The 15,088-nt window shown below is 28.6% G+C and overlaps 3 protein-coding genes across 6 annotated transcripts in view; 1 reads left to right on the forward strand and 2 right to left on the reverse strand.

The window, feature by feature from the left end:
- Positions 1-1,540: 1,540 nt before the first annotated feature.
- On the forward strand, positions 1,541-10,024 carry LOC108548618 (serine-rich adhesin for platelets). The gene is made up of 10 exons (XM_017901644.1): positions 1,541-1,583; positions 1,856-2,026; positions 2,121-2,254; positions 2,342-2,486; positions 2,589-2,717; positions 2,970-3,184; positions 3,257-7,627; positions 7,700-9,461; positions 9,574-9,635; positions 9,717-10,024. The coding sequence occupies exons 1-10, from the start codon at positions 1,541-1,543 to the stop codon at positions 9,807-9,809; spliced, it is 7,125 nt and encodes a 2,374-aa protein (XP_017757133.1). The 3' UTR covers positions 9,810-10,024.
- Positions 10,025-10,728: 704 nt separating this feature from the next.
- On the reverse strand, positions 10,729-11,853 carry Ssb-c31a (single stranded-binding protein c31A). The gene is made up of 4 exons (XM_017901757.1): positions 11,749-11,853; positions 11,428-11,497; positions 11,044-11,260; positions 10,729-10,966 (listed from the first exon to the last, which is right to left on the reverse strand). Exons 2-4 carry the CDS (start codon positions 11,476-11,478, stop codon positions 10,884-10,886), a joined length of 351 nt encoding a protein of 116 aa, XP_017757246.1. The 5' UTR covers positions 11,479-11,497; positions 11,749-11,853; the 3' UTR covers positions 10,729-10,883.
- Positions 11,854-13,030: 1,177 nt separating this feature from the next.
- LOC108548685 (transmembrane protein 181) overlaps positions 13,031-15,088 on the reverse strand; it is a 3,761-nt gene continuing 1,703 nt past the window's right edge. For all 4 annotated transcript variants that reach the window (XM_017901755.1, XM_017901752.1, XM_017901756.1 and 1 more), the window contains 9 exons: positions 14,827-14,929; positions 14,590-14,743; positions 14,416-14,496; positions 14,238-14,337; positions 14,046-14,173; positions 13,816-13,965; positions 13,634-13,736; positions 13,311-13,541; positions 13,031-13,234 (listed from right to left, as the gene is read on the reverse strand). In XM_017901755.1, the coding sequence (XP_017757244.1) occupies positions 13,101-13,234; positions 13,311-13,541; positions 13,634-13,736; positions 13,816-13,965; positions 14,046-14,173; positions 14,238-14,337; positions 14,416-14,496; positions 14,590-14,743; positions 14,827-14,929 (1,184 nt within the window). In that variant the 3' untranslated portion in view covers positions 13,031-13,100. The remainder of the gene's footprint in view (positions 13,235-13,310; positions 13,542-13,633; positions 13,737-13,815; positions 13,966-14,045; positions 14,174-14,237; positions 14,338-14,415; positions 14,497-14,589; positions 14,744-14,826; positions 14,930-15,088) is intronic.

The following is a 15,088-nucleotide window of genomic DNA, read 5'->3' on the forward strand; positions in this document are numbered from 1 at the left end:
AGAATACCTTGATACTTTTAAATATCAGTTTCTGCAAAATGCATACTATAGATGGTAGAATATTTTGTTAATTTATAGTATATATATATAATTTCTATGAAGTATAAAAGCCATCCATTTTTCTACATTTTCTCAACTTTAGGAAATAAAAGTATAGAAATATAACTATTACCTTTTAAAGTACCATAATTTTCCTTACAATTAGAAACACAGCAATGTTTTGTCACATTAATTTGTTTTAAATATAATGAGTTAAGCATTAATCAAGTACTTTGGTGTTAAAATGAAAAAAAATTTTTAAAATGAATTTAGTGATCAATGTAATTGTAAATTTATATATGTTACTATTATAATATTGTTAACATTGACTTAAAATATTTAACACGTATCTATTTTTTCAATACTTTAAATAGCTTGAGATTATTATATTAATATAAACATTTGAAAAATAGGTGGAAAACTGAAAGATTGATAGAAAGAGATTGATAGTAGTGGAAAAGTAGAAGAGAATAATAAATTGGGTTGGTCTTTATTATATATCTGAATGCATTATTTTTAATAGATTTAACAATTTGTTAATAATTTGTCATTCGAAATCATTATTTGGTTAATATAGATTTTATTTCTGTTTGATAATTAAGTACAAATAATTGGAAATTGACTAGAATTGATTAATGTATGCATAATGATGTATTTCATGTTTACATTTACAAAGCAAAACTATGCATTAAAATTATGTAGATTTAATTATGCATGTAAATTTAATTAACCTATTTCATTTCATAATATTTTGTTTCCATTTCTGCAAGTAATTCTAATTGTTGTTTTTTATTAAATTCATCAATAAAATTCACAACTTCCATATGTTGTACGTTACTCATAATATTAAACTTTTTCTTTTCATTATTTATCCATTCTTTGATATTTTCTGATTGATTAAAATAATAATAAACTCCAATAGGAAATAATATGTATAACATCATTCTTTGTACTTCCATTTGCCAATTTGCCATTTGTTATAGATCTATAAATATAATATTAATATAAATGGAATATAATAGACTATAAAATAAACTATATATTTTTTATTGTTAACAATTTTTCTAAATATATATAACTTTTTGTTGAAACATAGAAACTTTATGGTAATACTTTACTTGGATACACAATAGCATTAGATAATATACAATAAAATATATGATATATTATTAGAAGAGATATGTTTCTATTAATCTTAATAATTAATAATGAAAAATTTTACTTACAAAACACAAATCCGTAAGAAATTTCTTTTAAATTTGTCTGTATTCAAATAAATACTTCTTGATATGTGAGAATCACTAATATGGAGAAAAATAATTCCATACTATATAATATTATAGCTTTAATGTTGGTAAAATTGCTCGGAAAACCGATACTCTCTTTAAGATTCTTTTCGTAATGTTGTTTTGGTGTATGTTCGAATGTTTTCTTCTAACAAATTTAAAAATGATCGTGATTTTTTAATAATAAACACGGAGTTTGAATACTAATAGACATTATGGAAACCCTGTTACCATCAGAAATAGCTAGATTAGTTTTTGGTAAGAGTGGTATGACATGTCATTATGCGTCTATTACAATAACCTGTTGTATGGCGGGAATGTAAATACTTTCTAGTTACAGTAATGAAATGTTAGGGATGTAATAAGATTACTTTTAACATTATTTTAATATTATTTTAATTGTATGAACGAATAAAGAAATATTTAATTAATTAAATAACAATTACTATGGTATCAATTATTTTTATAAAAAATTTATTTTAATTTGTGTATAAAATGAATTATGAGGTATTTTAGATAATTAATTTTAGGGTACCTTGAAAGTCAAAAATGTATGGAAGCTGCTAAGATATTTTTAGAAACATCTCCACATTTGCAAGAATGTCGTACTGTAATTTCAAATGGAAAACGATTTAGTACTAAAGTTAACAAAATGGCTTTGACAGATGTTATTGAAAAGTTTTTCGCTATTAACTCAGTTGGTAAGATTTTAATGACTGTAAAATTCATAGGTAAAAGTATTTTCATTCCGTAATCATTTGTTAAAATTTTGTCAGAAAACATATTTATTTATAGTTCATGAACGCCTTAACAAAATTGCTGATTGCGAGCAGTTGAAGCAGTGTGGAGATTTACTTGAACAGTTAAAATTTCTTATGGAAGAAACTCGTGGCCAACGTTTTGTTGTTAATATCAATGTTCCTTCACAGGTATAAGGAATGTTAATTACAATGTTGTTGATACCATTATAATAGTGTATCCTGGTGTGTTTATACTATTTATTTATATATTTTTAGACCAATTCTCAAATATGCAATAATTCTCCAATAATATCTTGTAGCACACGTAAAAGACGTAACAGTACTAGTGATCGTGAACGATGTAAACGCACAAAAATAATATCAAATATATCGCAACAGCTCGCTTCATCCGTTGTTCAAAGTAGGGATACATATATATGTGTAAATTTTGTAATATCTTTGTAATATTTTCAGTTTTTTGTTAATATTTTTAATTTTGCTACCGATTTTCATCTTATTATAGTACCCAGTTTTGATAGCATAGAAGCAACTCCACTGAAAAGCCTACCAGGTTATATAGATATATCTGAACAATCCAAGTCTATTACTAATATCAAAGAGAAGAAATGTAGCAACTCTGTACAATATCAAGGTCTGTTCAATTTAAATAAATATAGTTATAAATCATATGTAGTTAAATTGAATATTAAATTGTTAAATTTTAAGATAGACAGTTAATATCAATAAAATATGACTAATAATAATAAAAATCATAATGGCATTAATAGTTATAATGACGACTAATTTACATTTATTAATATATTTATTAATACATAGAATTATAGTTAATCATAAAATTAAAGAAATATAGAAAGCGTAATGTGGTTTTAAATACTTAAATTAGGCAGTGATGAAAATATTCAGAACATACAGGATGTTGTAATAAATCAGACATGTGCAGACAACAGTATAAAAGACCTATGCATGTTTGATAAGTGCACCACAGCAACAAGCACAGAAGAATTATTAAGTTACTCATGTGCAGAAGTTCAAACTACTCCATATGATACACCAGAATCTGAATCTGAGAGTAATGATGAACCAATAGAAAATTTGAGTGTAAGTAATGTTATAATACTTTATATAACAGTAATTTAATTCATTCTTAACGTTTTATTGTCTATATTATAGTTGTTAACAAAGGAGCTTTTAAATCGAACAGAGCTACAAGAACGAATCGCTGAAAACATAAATAAAGCAATATTACCAACGGATATGTCATCAAAGGATGAAGGTTTAAATGATTCTGTGATAGGTGAAGCAAATACCTCTATTATGATAGAATTAAATAATGCAATTAAATCAATAGTAGAGGCAACAGAATCTGATCCTGTGTTTGAAAAATTTCTCGAAGAAATCATTGGACCAAACACTGAAACTGATATAAGTTTTGATGAAGATACTGAAACTAAATCAGAAACAAAATTTTGTAATAGAGTACAAGAGGAACGACTTGATGTGATTCCAAACTATTATAATTCACCAGAATCTGTAGTACTAGATGTTAAACCACCCACTGAATTGAATATAATAAATGTACCATTAAAGCACAAACTTCATAGTTCTTCTAGACAACAAAATCCTCAAAATGAAGTTGAACAACATGATCAGGAGAAAGAATACAATATGTTGGAAGATCAAAACGCTGCAGCAGTACTAAGTATAATAAATGCAAATATTGTTAACAATAAATCAGTAAACGATAAAAAGATTATCGATACAACAAAAGAAATTGTGAGTTTGTTGAATAGTGATAGTGAAACAAAATTATCAATGCTTGAAGTTTCGCCTAATAAAGATAAAGGGAAAACTGGAAAATTAGTAACTGATGATATTCAAAAAGATGACCCTAATATTATAACAATGCTTCAAAATAATGACATGGAAGCAAAGATTAAACAGTCGTCGGTAAAACGATTACGACTTACAAAGCTTGCAAAACAAGAGAAATCAGAAGGTAGTATGAACAATTATACATCTGAACAAAAGGTAATGACAATACCAACGTTAATAATGTGTTCGAAAGAAGAAATTAATAATATATTATCAACAAATTCTTGTCCACCTACTTGTTCTGTAACATCTACTACAAATTCACGATTCATTCCTATTGTTCCCAAAGAATCTGCAACCAACAAAACTAAAAATTTCGCAGAAGCATTGTATCTAACAACTGTAAACGTTGCTCAGAAAGTAACGTCGCCACTTTTTAATACCACTTCAAATGATCTGAGAAACTTAATTTCTTGTGCAATAACGATGACAACAACAACGACGATGGCGACGATGACGACGATGACGACTATGACGGCGACAGCGACAACAATGACGATGGCGATGGCGACGACGACGATGACGGCGACGGCGATAACAGCAACGATGACGATGACAACAACGACGACGACGACGACGACGACGACGACGACGACGACGACGACAATAATGACCACAATGGCAACGACAACAGCAACAACTGCCAAACCAGTTGCTACAGAATCAATAACTCTATATGGCAGTGAAACTAGTACTAAAACATTATTAGATAGTACAGATATGCCTACGATAAATATAGAAGATAATATTAGTCTGTCAGCTTCTGGATTGTCTCCATATATAAAATTCAATTATAGTACCGGCAATCAAAGTCAACCGAATATTGACTTGATATCTGTGGTCCAAAATGTAAAAATTGCTTCATTGAAAACAAATAATAATGTTAACGATCGACATTTTTTAACTTCCAAAAAAACTGATTGTGATATCATTAATAAACGCACTCCAAAATCACTGTTGAAAAGTAGATCGAAAAATTATAGATTAAGTTTATCAACACCTAGAAGGAGGAATAGTCATATAAGAGCTCTTGATTTTAATACGCCAATAAAGGCAACAACTACATCGGATAAAATAGTTGGTGAAAATGAAAGTGTGCATTTTTCTTCAGGATCTGCAAAATTGGTTAAATCTGTATGTCGAAATTCCCTTTTTAAATCTCCACCATTTACTAGTACCGCTATAGCTACGCATAAAGTTAAAACTCCATTGAAGTTTTGTCGACCTTGCAAACTTCCAATAGTAACAAGAAGCCCAATACCAAAGCTTATGGGTGAGTGGGAAAAGTATAATGGACTTGGAGTAACTATAAGTGATGTTCCTTCAGGTTCAAACATCAGCATTTCTTCTGAGAACAAAGCTACTAAGACTCAAACCAAGCCATTGCAAGTTACAAAAGAAACATGGGATGCAGACTTGCGAAAAGCTTTACATATAATAAATGACGATCATGAGAGAACAGAAATGCCCATTAGTAATAGAAAAATACACTGTGCAAAAGTTGGTAAATCGAGTGTCGAACCGTCAGTGAAAAAGGATAAAGCTAATTTACGTGTACTGAAAGGAAAAAATAAAAATATAACGACAAAGCAAGATGGGACTGTTAAAAATAGAAGAAATAATCGAACTATAGGAGAGCGGAATGCAATAGAATCGTCAATCATAAAAAGCATAGATCATAAGGTAACCGAAGTAGATAAAGATTTTCTAGTCACTTACGTTAATCATAATACTATAGTAAATAATTTTTTCAATGAAAGAAAAGACGATATTAACTCACAGACATATATAATAAATAAATGCAAGGATGTTATTGAACAAAAGAACATCAAACATCAATTGACGTTAGCAAAGAACAATTGTTTATATAATAATACGACGATTACTGATAATTTACCATTCGAAAAAAAGAATACAAAAAAATATGTTCAATTAAAAACGTTAAAAACTAATTTGAATAAATGTGGTCGAATTGAAAAGAAACCGCATATAGAAAACAAAGTTATTTCCGTGGATGCTATGCAGCGCTCAGAATTTATAAAAACTTCCATGGATATGCAACACTTATTACAAATACCTAATTTTATTGATCTTGAAACACCAAGAAAATTTGAAAATCCTTCTAGTGTTCCACCGACACCAAGATTACTCAGTCCAAGTAGTAATACAACACCACTTATCAAATACAGTGAAGACTTTGGTAAGATGCGTAGTTTCATAAATACACCAGAGTTTCCAACAACACCTTGCATAGCATTAACTCCAAAAATTTCAGAGCAAACAACCATAGATAATATGAAAAAAGAAACCTTTAATTCTTGTTCTCCATATTATAAACCTACCTTTGAGCAAAATGAATGTAAAACGTTATCAAAATTGGATGATAATATACTAAAATCAACTACATTATCATCACAATGTACAAAACAATGTATTCCTCATAACGTTATCAGTTGTACAAATGCATATCAAACTTGCGTATCTACGAAATTAGAAATAACACAATTTGAAGTGATTAAAGAAAACTTGCCAAAAGAAGAAGCAATCAAAGAACTTAAAATATCGAACAATTCACGAGATTCAACTTATTATGCGAAAATGGACTATATTGAGGGCGATACCAATAAAAATAATACAAATAAAAGTATGTGTGAGGAAATAAATATCAATAATGAAAAATACTCGTTAAACAGTGATGAATCAAACGATAGCGATGCATCAGCATCTTCTTCCTCTTCATCTTCATCTTCATCTTCATCGTCATCATCGTCATCGTCGTCGTCGTCGTCGTCATCGTCATCGTCATCGTCATCGTCATCGTCATCGTCATCGTCATCGTCATCGTCATCGTCATCGTCGTCGTCGTCGTCACAATCACAGTCACAGTCACCGTCACCCTCACCCTCACCCTTACAGTCACCCTCACCCTCACCCTCACCCTCACCCTCACCCTCACCCTCACCCTCACCCTCACCCTCACCCTCACCCTCACTCTCACCCTTACGGTCGTCACCGTCGCCGCCACAGCCACAGCCACAGCCACAGCCACAGCCACAGCCACAGCCACAACCCCCGCCACAACCCCCGTCACAACCCCCGTCACAGTCCCCGTCCACGTCACAGTCGTCGTCGCCGTCACAGTCGTCCTCGTCCTCGTCCTCGTCCTCGTCCACGTCCACGTCCACGTCACAGTCGTCGTCGCCGTCACAGTCGTCCTCATCATCATCATCATCATCATCATCTTTTTCAACTAATTTAAAAGCAACAAATTCATTGGAAAAATCTTCTCCCGATAAAAAATGTAAAAAAGTTTCAAATCAAAACTATGTTAACATAACTAACGATTTGATACGTCAAGGTGCTTATGTTAAAGAAACAATAAACGATAGAACAGAATGTTCCACAATTTCAGGAAATAATTCTCCAAAGTTACAAGTGAAACCAACAAATATATTACCCACAGAAGCAACAATTATTGCATTAAGAAAATGCGAATCTTCGCCATCAAAAATATTTTCAGTATTAAAAGATGAAGATTTTACATCTGATATGAAAGAAACTCCTGCTAAAAATGAGACTTCATTAAATGAAGAACATATTTCTGAGGCTCCTAATAGTTCAAAGACTGGTGTGGAAAACTTGACTAATCTATCTTCTAAAATTTCAGCAGTAATGTCTTCAGGAGATCAAAAGTTACTAAAATCAAATAAAAATTTATTCATAGAAAATTTGGTAACCAAAAAATTAAAACAGAAACCCAAAATAGTAAATATACAACATTTAAGATCGGGTTCTTTAATTACCTCTAAACCAAATAAATCTGTAAGACATTCTTCCATAATGCAAAAAAGGCAAAGGTCTTTAACTATGGATAAAAAATTTGTTGTACAATTGGAAGCAAAACGTCAACGAATGATAGCAAAATTTCGTGAAATTCCAAAAACTAATTTTACCAGAAAAAAATTTCAGCAGGGACGAATCATTTTTAAGGGTAAAAATAATAATAGTTTAAAGAAAAAAAGCAATCAGTACAAATATATCCAAAATGAGAATAAACTTAGTGAAAAAAGAAGAAAGAAGAAAAAGAAAATAGAAGAATCAAATAAATCTAATAATGGTAATACTAGCAACAGCAATGATAATCATATTGATGCTGATAATAATAATGTTAATAACAACAACAATAGGAATACTAACAATAGCAATAATAACAATAAAAATAATAGTAATGATAGTAGTAATGATAATAAATGTACAAAAATGAACCATTTTTCTATATATAGCGTATCAGGCAGTAAAATGTATAATTTGGAAGAATCAAAACAAAAAGATAATAATGACAAAAGTATACAAAATAATGCTTTAAAACTTGAAATTGCAAACAATGTATTTGTAAATACAAAGGATGATACAAAGAAAATTATTGAATTGACAGTTAAGAACATTAAGAGTGATGTTGAAATCAATGTAAATCAACAGCTAAATATGTCTAGATTGGAAAATAAGACTTTTAATTTGAAAACTGTTCAAAATAAAGAAATAATAAGATTAGATGTACCAAGTAATCTTGAAATGAAGCAGACTCAAGCCAAAATTAATGTAGAATACAAACAATGTGAAGATAATATCACTAATGAAATTATTTTACATGAAAATGAATTTAGTATCATAAAAGATGTAGAATATGATTCTAATGAAAAAGGTGCATACAAACTAAAAGAGTATCCAAATTGCAATGATACTAAAGGTATTTTATTGAAATCGAAGGTTGATCAAGTAAAACGAGATTTGTTTAGTGATGATGAAGAAACATTAAAGGAAGAAGAGGTATTAAATGTTATTGAGTTTTCGGCCAATCAAGAAAATAATATTGTTTCTACTCCAATGTTTGATACTGTTAAAAATACAGTTATAGAAAATATCAATATGAAAAATCCAAAAAGTTTATCACGAGTTCTTCAATGTTTGCAGCTTGTTCCTAGATTTAAACACGATTATATAGTGGAGTCTCAATGTATGAAATATAATCGTAAAATAGATCTTAATGTAACTATTCCTAATTCGGTAGAATATCATTTTCGATATGATGACAATGCATTCTTAAAAAAAAGAAGACAAAGGTACAGCAATCATGAGTTGGAATTTCAAATCAATATTATTTTGAACGATCAAAATTACGATGAACGTATTAAAGTAATGACAGCTACTGATTATGAAGAAATATTTAATCTATCACCAAAACCTAAAAAAAGATTAGGAAGCAGGAAATCACCGATTAAATATGAAAATAGTTGTGAAACACTAAATAAATCATCAAATACTTTAACCATAAAAAATATGCATGATAAGCCTTTAGCAACTTCGTCTCCTTTGTATAAATTGTCAATGTGTACAGTAAAAAAAGTTGCCATTAAAACTGCTACAATAAATGAAAAAAATAATGAAGTTCAACATGAAAGTAAAAAGAGATTGAAAGTAGATAAAATTCGAGAATTCGATAAAGGTAATTATATCTATTAAAAATACTTTAGAACTAAAATATCAATTCATTAATATCTATATATTAATATCTATATCAAATCATAATATCTCTACCATAATTTTACTAATTTTAGCAAATATTAGTATTGCAAAAATTCCAAAAGGAAAGATGTCAGAAAGGAAAGAAAGTAAACAGGTTTGTAATTGATTTTAAGTTCACACATTTTCTAAAATTAATAGAGAATTTAATGGTTAGCTCATTTTATTTTTATTGTAGATTGAACAACGCCAGTACACAACAGACCCACAAACATTACTGAGCAATTTAGATTTGGATAAATTTTTAACTTCGGTTCATGGACCAGCATGAGCATAAAATAATTCTTTTGCATTGTATAAAATATATAATGAATGCGAACGACATAACGCATTTGTAAATTATCGAATTAAACAGAGTTTTCGAGTGAAATCGAAATGACATCGTTAACACCACCGAACTGTCTACAGTTTTTAGCTATGGGTATTCAATTCCAAGCAGTAAAACGGAAAAAATTGTTGATTAACTTTGAATTTCAACTTAATTCGTTAACTACCACTTGCTATCAATTTACTACTATTAAATTATGTTTAATACTGTTAACATTTAAAAGAATTTTAATTTTTTGTGAATCATACTTAACAGTTCCCAAAAACAGAACTTATACTAAACTGACATCGTCCAACACTGATTGATTGAATGTCTCATATTATTGTTTTCCAAATCGTATAACACTTTTATTGTAGCAACCACGATATAGTGAGGTCGTAAATTAAATTGTTAAGATATAGCAAGACTGGAGATAAAAACCCTAAAGATTGGCACTAATTTATGTTGTGACATTCAGAACTGTAATTTTGAACTCGACACCCGAAAAATGATTGAGAGCATAATCATATTACTGTTAATCATTTGTTCTGGCAACTGAATTTGTTTACTTTAATTCCTGACTGATTTTACGACCTCGCTATACTGTAGCCTCTGCTATACTTTTAGGTCTAACTGACTTTATGAACATGCTGTATTACTCAAATCTACTATACATTTTGTAGTAACATAAATATTGGATATTTTTTTAGTTTTATTCATTATTTCAGAACCTATTGTGTATTAAATGTTTACATATATATAAATACATATACATATTGGATAAAAATTAATCCTGTAAATAGAAGGAAATGAAAACAATGCCAAATTTCAAGTTTTCACTTATGTGTCTTAAATGAAAAATATTTTTTATTGAAAAATATTGTTTAATGGATGTAACATGAATTGATACACGACTGTAAATTAAAATTACATGTGAAAACCATATATACTTTGTTCATAAACAAGAAGAAAAACACATGTTAATGTATTCAATAATCTCAAACCACTGAAATATCTATTAAATAAGAAAATAGATATTCAAGATTTAGACTTTACTATTTTATCCACATCATCCATAACAGATAATAATTTTTGCCACTGGGTCATGTTTAAACAAATACCTGTTTAAAGTAAAATAAATTCATTTTTGGAATCATTGTACAATATATACAAATGCATAAATAAAATTTAGTAATACCTTTCTTCCCAGGCTTTAAATTTGCTTCTTTATCATAATACATTTCTCTAATGTCAACATATAATTTCCCTTTAAAATCTCTTACACTAATTTGACGATTATTTCCCAAATCCCAAACAGCATCTTCATCTTTATTAGACTCTTTTTTTGGCTTTTTTAATACTTTCTCTTCTTTGTCCTCAATTTCTCTTTTTTGCTTCTTTTTTATTTTTACTTCCTTATATAACAAAAAAAGATATATTTTATAGATGTACTAATTTATATGATATGTAAATAACTAATTTGTACGCTTCTCCATCAACTTCAAACAGTGAAGAGAAGTTTTTAAATTTAATCAAATTAATATTTGATATTTAAATATATTATTCAATATATATGAAATACCTCATCACTAATATCATCGTCGGTGAACACGTATTCTTTTGATTTCGGCATTTTCTATAAACTTGTTTACCTAAAATAATTTTGTTATGTTTGATTGAATTTTAATCAATATTAATTATTATTTTCTCTTAAAATATAATATTTTATATAGAAAGGATCAAGCTAATAATAATTTCGTAAAACTCAATGATTTTGTTTGTTATAACCTTTTAACAAATACAACACATTTACACATTTTATTTGGTTAGAAAATGGAACTTGATATGACGATTCAGAAGAATGTCAATGAATGAAGCAAAGATATAATTACATTAAACTTACAGCAAGAACGTGAAATGATACACTATTTATTTTAATAATGTTTAAAATGGTCAGAAATGAATATTGAACAAACGTATATTACATGCGTGCACATATGTATGTATTACTTCCGTGTATCGCATTGATTTCCGTTTTTTTCTGAAGTTCAAATAATTACGTTGAACGCATATTTGATATTAATATTTAGTCGCTTGATACTAACACGTGTTTTGGTCTATGTTTTTTTGTACGAGTTTATTTTATACAAGTAAATTTTAATACATTTGATCTTTACAACTTACAGATTAAATGTAATTTTATATTTAGCACATCATTTAATGATATATTAAAATTTGATATTTTACATTAATCAGAATACTTACAGGTTGTCATGTAACTAGTGGCACAAGCGGGAAGATAATGATTCTATATAAAAAACTGAATAAAAGATATAGAATAAAATTTTTTCATTAGAAACTTCATTAGCGAGAAAATCGACTTTGAATATCCACCTGGATACTTTATATATATGTATATATGTTTAGTATATTTTGGTATATAGTAAAGATATAATAAAATAATAAAATACTTATTCTCTTTTTGTTTCCTAGTTTACCATCATATTAGTTAAGAGAAAAGAATTGTTTACCTTGTAAGAAAACACAGCAAAATACAGGATAAACAAAATAATTTGATCACCTTGAATATTTCGATTGTTTTTTTATAGTAGGAAAAATATTACCTTAAAAAAGACTTTTTTTATTGTTATGATATTTGCTCCTCCAAACTAACCAACTTTTTCCTGTGATACTTTTCTCCGATTATAAAAAACAAGTGAGATATTTGAGGTGATCAAGTTATTTTATTCACTCTGTATGTATTATGTTATGTAGGCAGTGATATACATGTTACATTAGTGATCAATATTGAATACAACAAATCCTTTGTACTTGTATGTAATCCATATTACGAGAAATGTATTTGATTATTGCTTATTTTCACATAGCTTTCGATGTACTTAAATTTATATTATATTTATCATTAAATATTGTATATATTAAAATTTGTCATTAAAATGTTAATGATAAATAAAAAATCAGAAAAACGTGCAACGTATTATATTAAATAAAAAGCGTAAATAATTTTTAACTGAAATTTTATGTATTGATTGGAAATAATATTCCTCATAGATATACACACACTATGTGCAAGTAAAGAATTAGGTTTTATTAAGTTTCACTTAGAATAAATTATGGATGTTCATATATTTTATTTTACAATACATCACTACTCATGTCTTCCATTTTTAACATTACCGTATCCTTTGTTTTAGAAATATCTTTTTTTCATTTATAATAATTAATTCAATTCGGTTAATTATTATTATTTCCTATTCGAGATGTTCGTGTTAAAGGCCGGCGACTGTCTTCATCTGACCCATATATGACTTCTTCGTCAGAATCATTAATCATAGAAAAGGTGGGGTTGTCCTTCGTTATAGAGGAATCTATATTGATCGAAACAATAATACATTTATTTAAAATGAATTTCTTATTCTTTAACCGCAACTACAAAATACTTACGTTGACCGTATATTTGTTGATACGCTGGTGCATATACATAAGCCATTGTGTACAAATAAAAATTGAGAAGACCATATAAAGCCATAAATTGCGCAGATGAACGATAATACGTAGTGAGACGAGAAGCAAAGCTATCTTCAAAAATACCAGCTCCAAATTGTCGTGCCGTTACACAACCGCAAACCAACGAAACTACAGCGGCAAGTAGTGTCAAAAAACGTAAACGGAGATCTAAAAACAAAACCAAAAAGAAGGACGGAATGAAAAGAAATAAGAAAAAAAGATAATATATTATAAATTATATATAAGAAATTCATACATACCAAAATATGGCATTGATCTCAATTCACTGTATGCTCTCAATATCAAAAGAAGAAGATATGCTGTATAGAATCCTCCTATTGTGAAAAAGAACACTTTGAAACCCTACAATCATATAGATCTTTAAGTATTAATTAAGAATTTTATATGCTAAATGAAATTATCAATTATCTTGATAACTTACAAAATAATTTGATGTATCAAGGACATAATTGTAAGTTGGATCTTCTAATTCAGTACAGCGTAACCATGTTGCTAAAATAAATGCAGAACACCATAGTAACCCCACTACCATAACTTTTGGTAAATAAAATGTGATCAGACGTCTTTCATTCTATTAAAATGTAAAATTCATAAGTAGGAAAACTATAATTGCATTTAAGTTATACTATATTAATTAAAAGGACATTATACTTGTCTTAAACCATGGTAAACACATAACCAAAACATGAGAACTGCACAAAGAAAAGTTGTCTGTAGAATTGCATCTATCATACCAGGTACCCAAGAATTAATTAAAAATGTCATTGGAAATAATGGATCTACAAAAGTAAAATAAATTAATTTTTTGAAAATGAATAAAAATACTAATTTTTAATATCTTACTATTATATAAAATAAGTAAAGGAAGAAGTATAGAAATCCATTTCTGTTCTATTGACCAATCATGTAACGAATATTTTCGTAGAGAATGTCCAAACCAGCACTAAAAATCAATACAATTAATAGACAATATGATGTTTTCCTTTAAGTAATAGCAGGTATATTTATAGTTGTTCTTTACCATAACTCCAAATGCAGTTAACAAAAATATAAAACGGAACCAAATCTCAAACTCCGTAAATGCTGGATTGTAATTCTTAAACTATGAATAAGTAAGAACATTATCAAGTGCAATTGTTTCAATTCTGGAAAATCTTGTACTATAACCATCTTATGTCATATAGTGCTTACTGACGTAGAATGTGAGATCGCGTATATTATAACGTTGATGGAAGCTCTCGAGTCCATGGAAACGAACAGAAATAATATAGTAATTATAATCGAGAAATCCGAGATGAGCAACTATGAGTTCTTCACATGTTTGTCTTTCACATTTCAAATGTCTAGTTCTTTGAAGAAAAAAACATATATTATTAATGCTTTAATATCAAATTTAAAGAAATGAATTACAGTATATATGTCACAGACATACCTGTTATGGCCAGTTTCTGAGGACAAAACAGATATAAGTTTATGGTCAATGGTAATACCATCTATGGAGATAGTTATTTGAAAACTTTTATCATATCTTTCATCTATAAAATTCGAATTGTAATTATATACATATATATATAAAAGTGTGTGTATGTGTGTGTATGTGTGTGTGTATGTGTGTGTGTGTGTGTGTGTGTGTGTGTGTGTGTGTGTGTGTGTGTGTGTGTGTGTGTGTGTGTGTGTGTGTGTGTGTGTGTGTG

The sequence above is a fragment of the Eufriesea mexicana genome, unplaced genomic scaffold (assembly GCF_001483705.2).
Source record: "Eufriesea mexicana isolate 0111107269 unplaced genomic scaffold, ASM148370v2 scaffold1723, whole genome shotgun sequence".
In the NCBI taxonomy this organism is placed as follows: Eukaryota; Metazoa; Arthropoda; class Insecta; order Hymenoptera; family Apidae; genus Eufriesea; species Eufriesea mexicana.

Bases quoted from the DNA above. Each gene is read 5' to 3' on its own strand.
- LOC108548618 (XM_017901644.1), top strand. From the start codon at position 1,541: ATGGAAACCCTGTTACCATCAGAAATAGCTAGATTAGTTTTTG. The intron at 1,584-1,855 runs GTAAGAGTGGTA...AATTAATTTTAG, and splicing joins AATAGCTAGATTAGTTTTTG to GGTACCTTGAAAGTCAAAAA. The intron at 2,255-2,341 runs GTATAAGGAATG...ATATATTTTTAG, and splicing joins ATATCAATGTTCCTTCACAG to ACCAATTCTCAAATATGCAA.
- Ssb-c31a (XM_017901757.1), bottom strand. From the start codon at position 11,478: ATGCCGAAATCAAAAGAATACGTGTTCACCGACGATGATATTAGTGAT. The intron at 11,261-11,427 runs GTATTTCATATA...TTGTTATATAAG, and splicing joins ACGATGATATTAGTGATGAG to GAAGTAAAAATAAAAAAGAA. The intron at 10,967-11,043 runs GTATTACTAAAT...TACTTTAAACAG, and splicing joins TTTAAAGCCTGGGAAGAAAG to GTATTTGTTTAAACATGACC.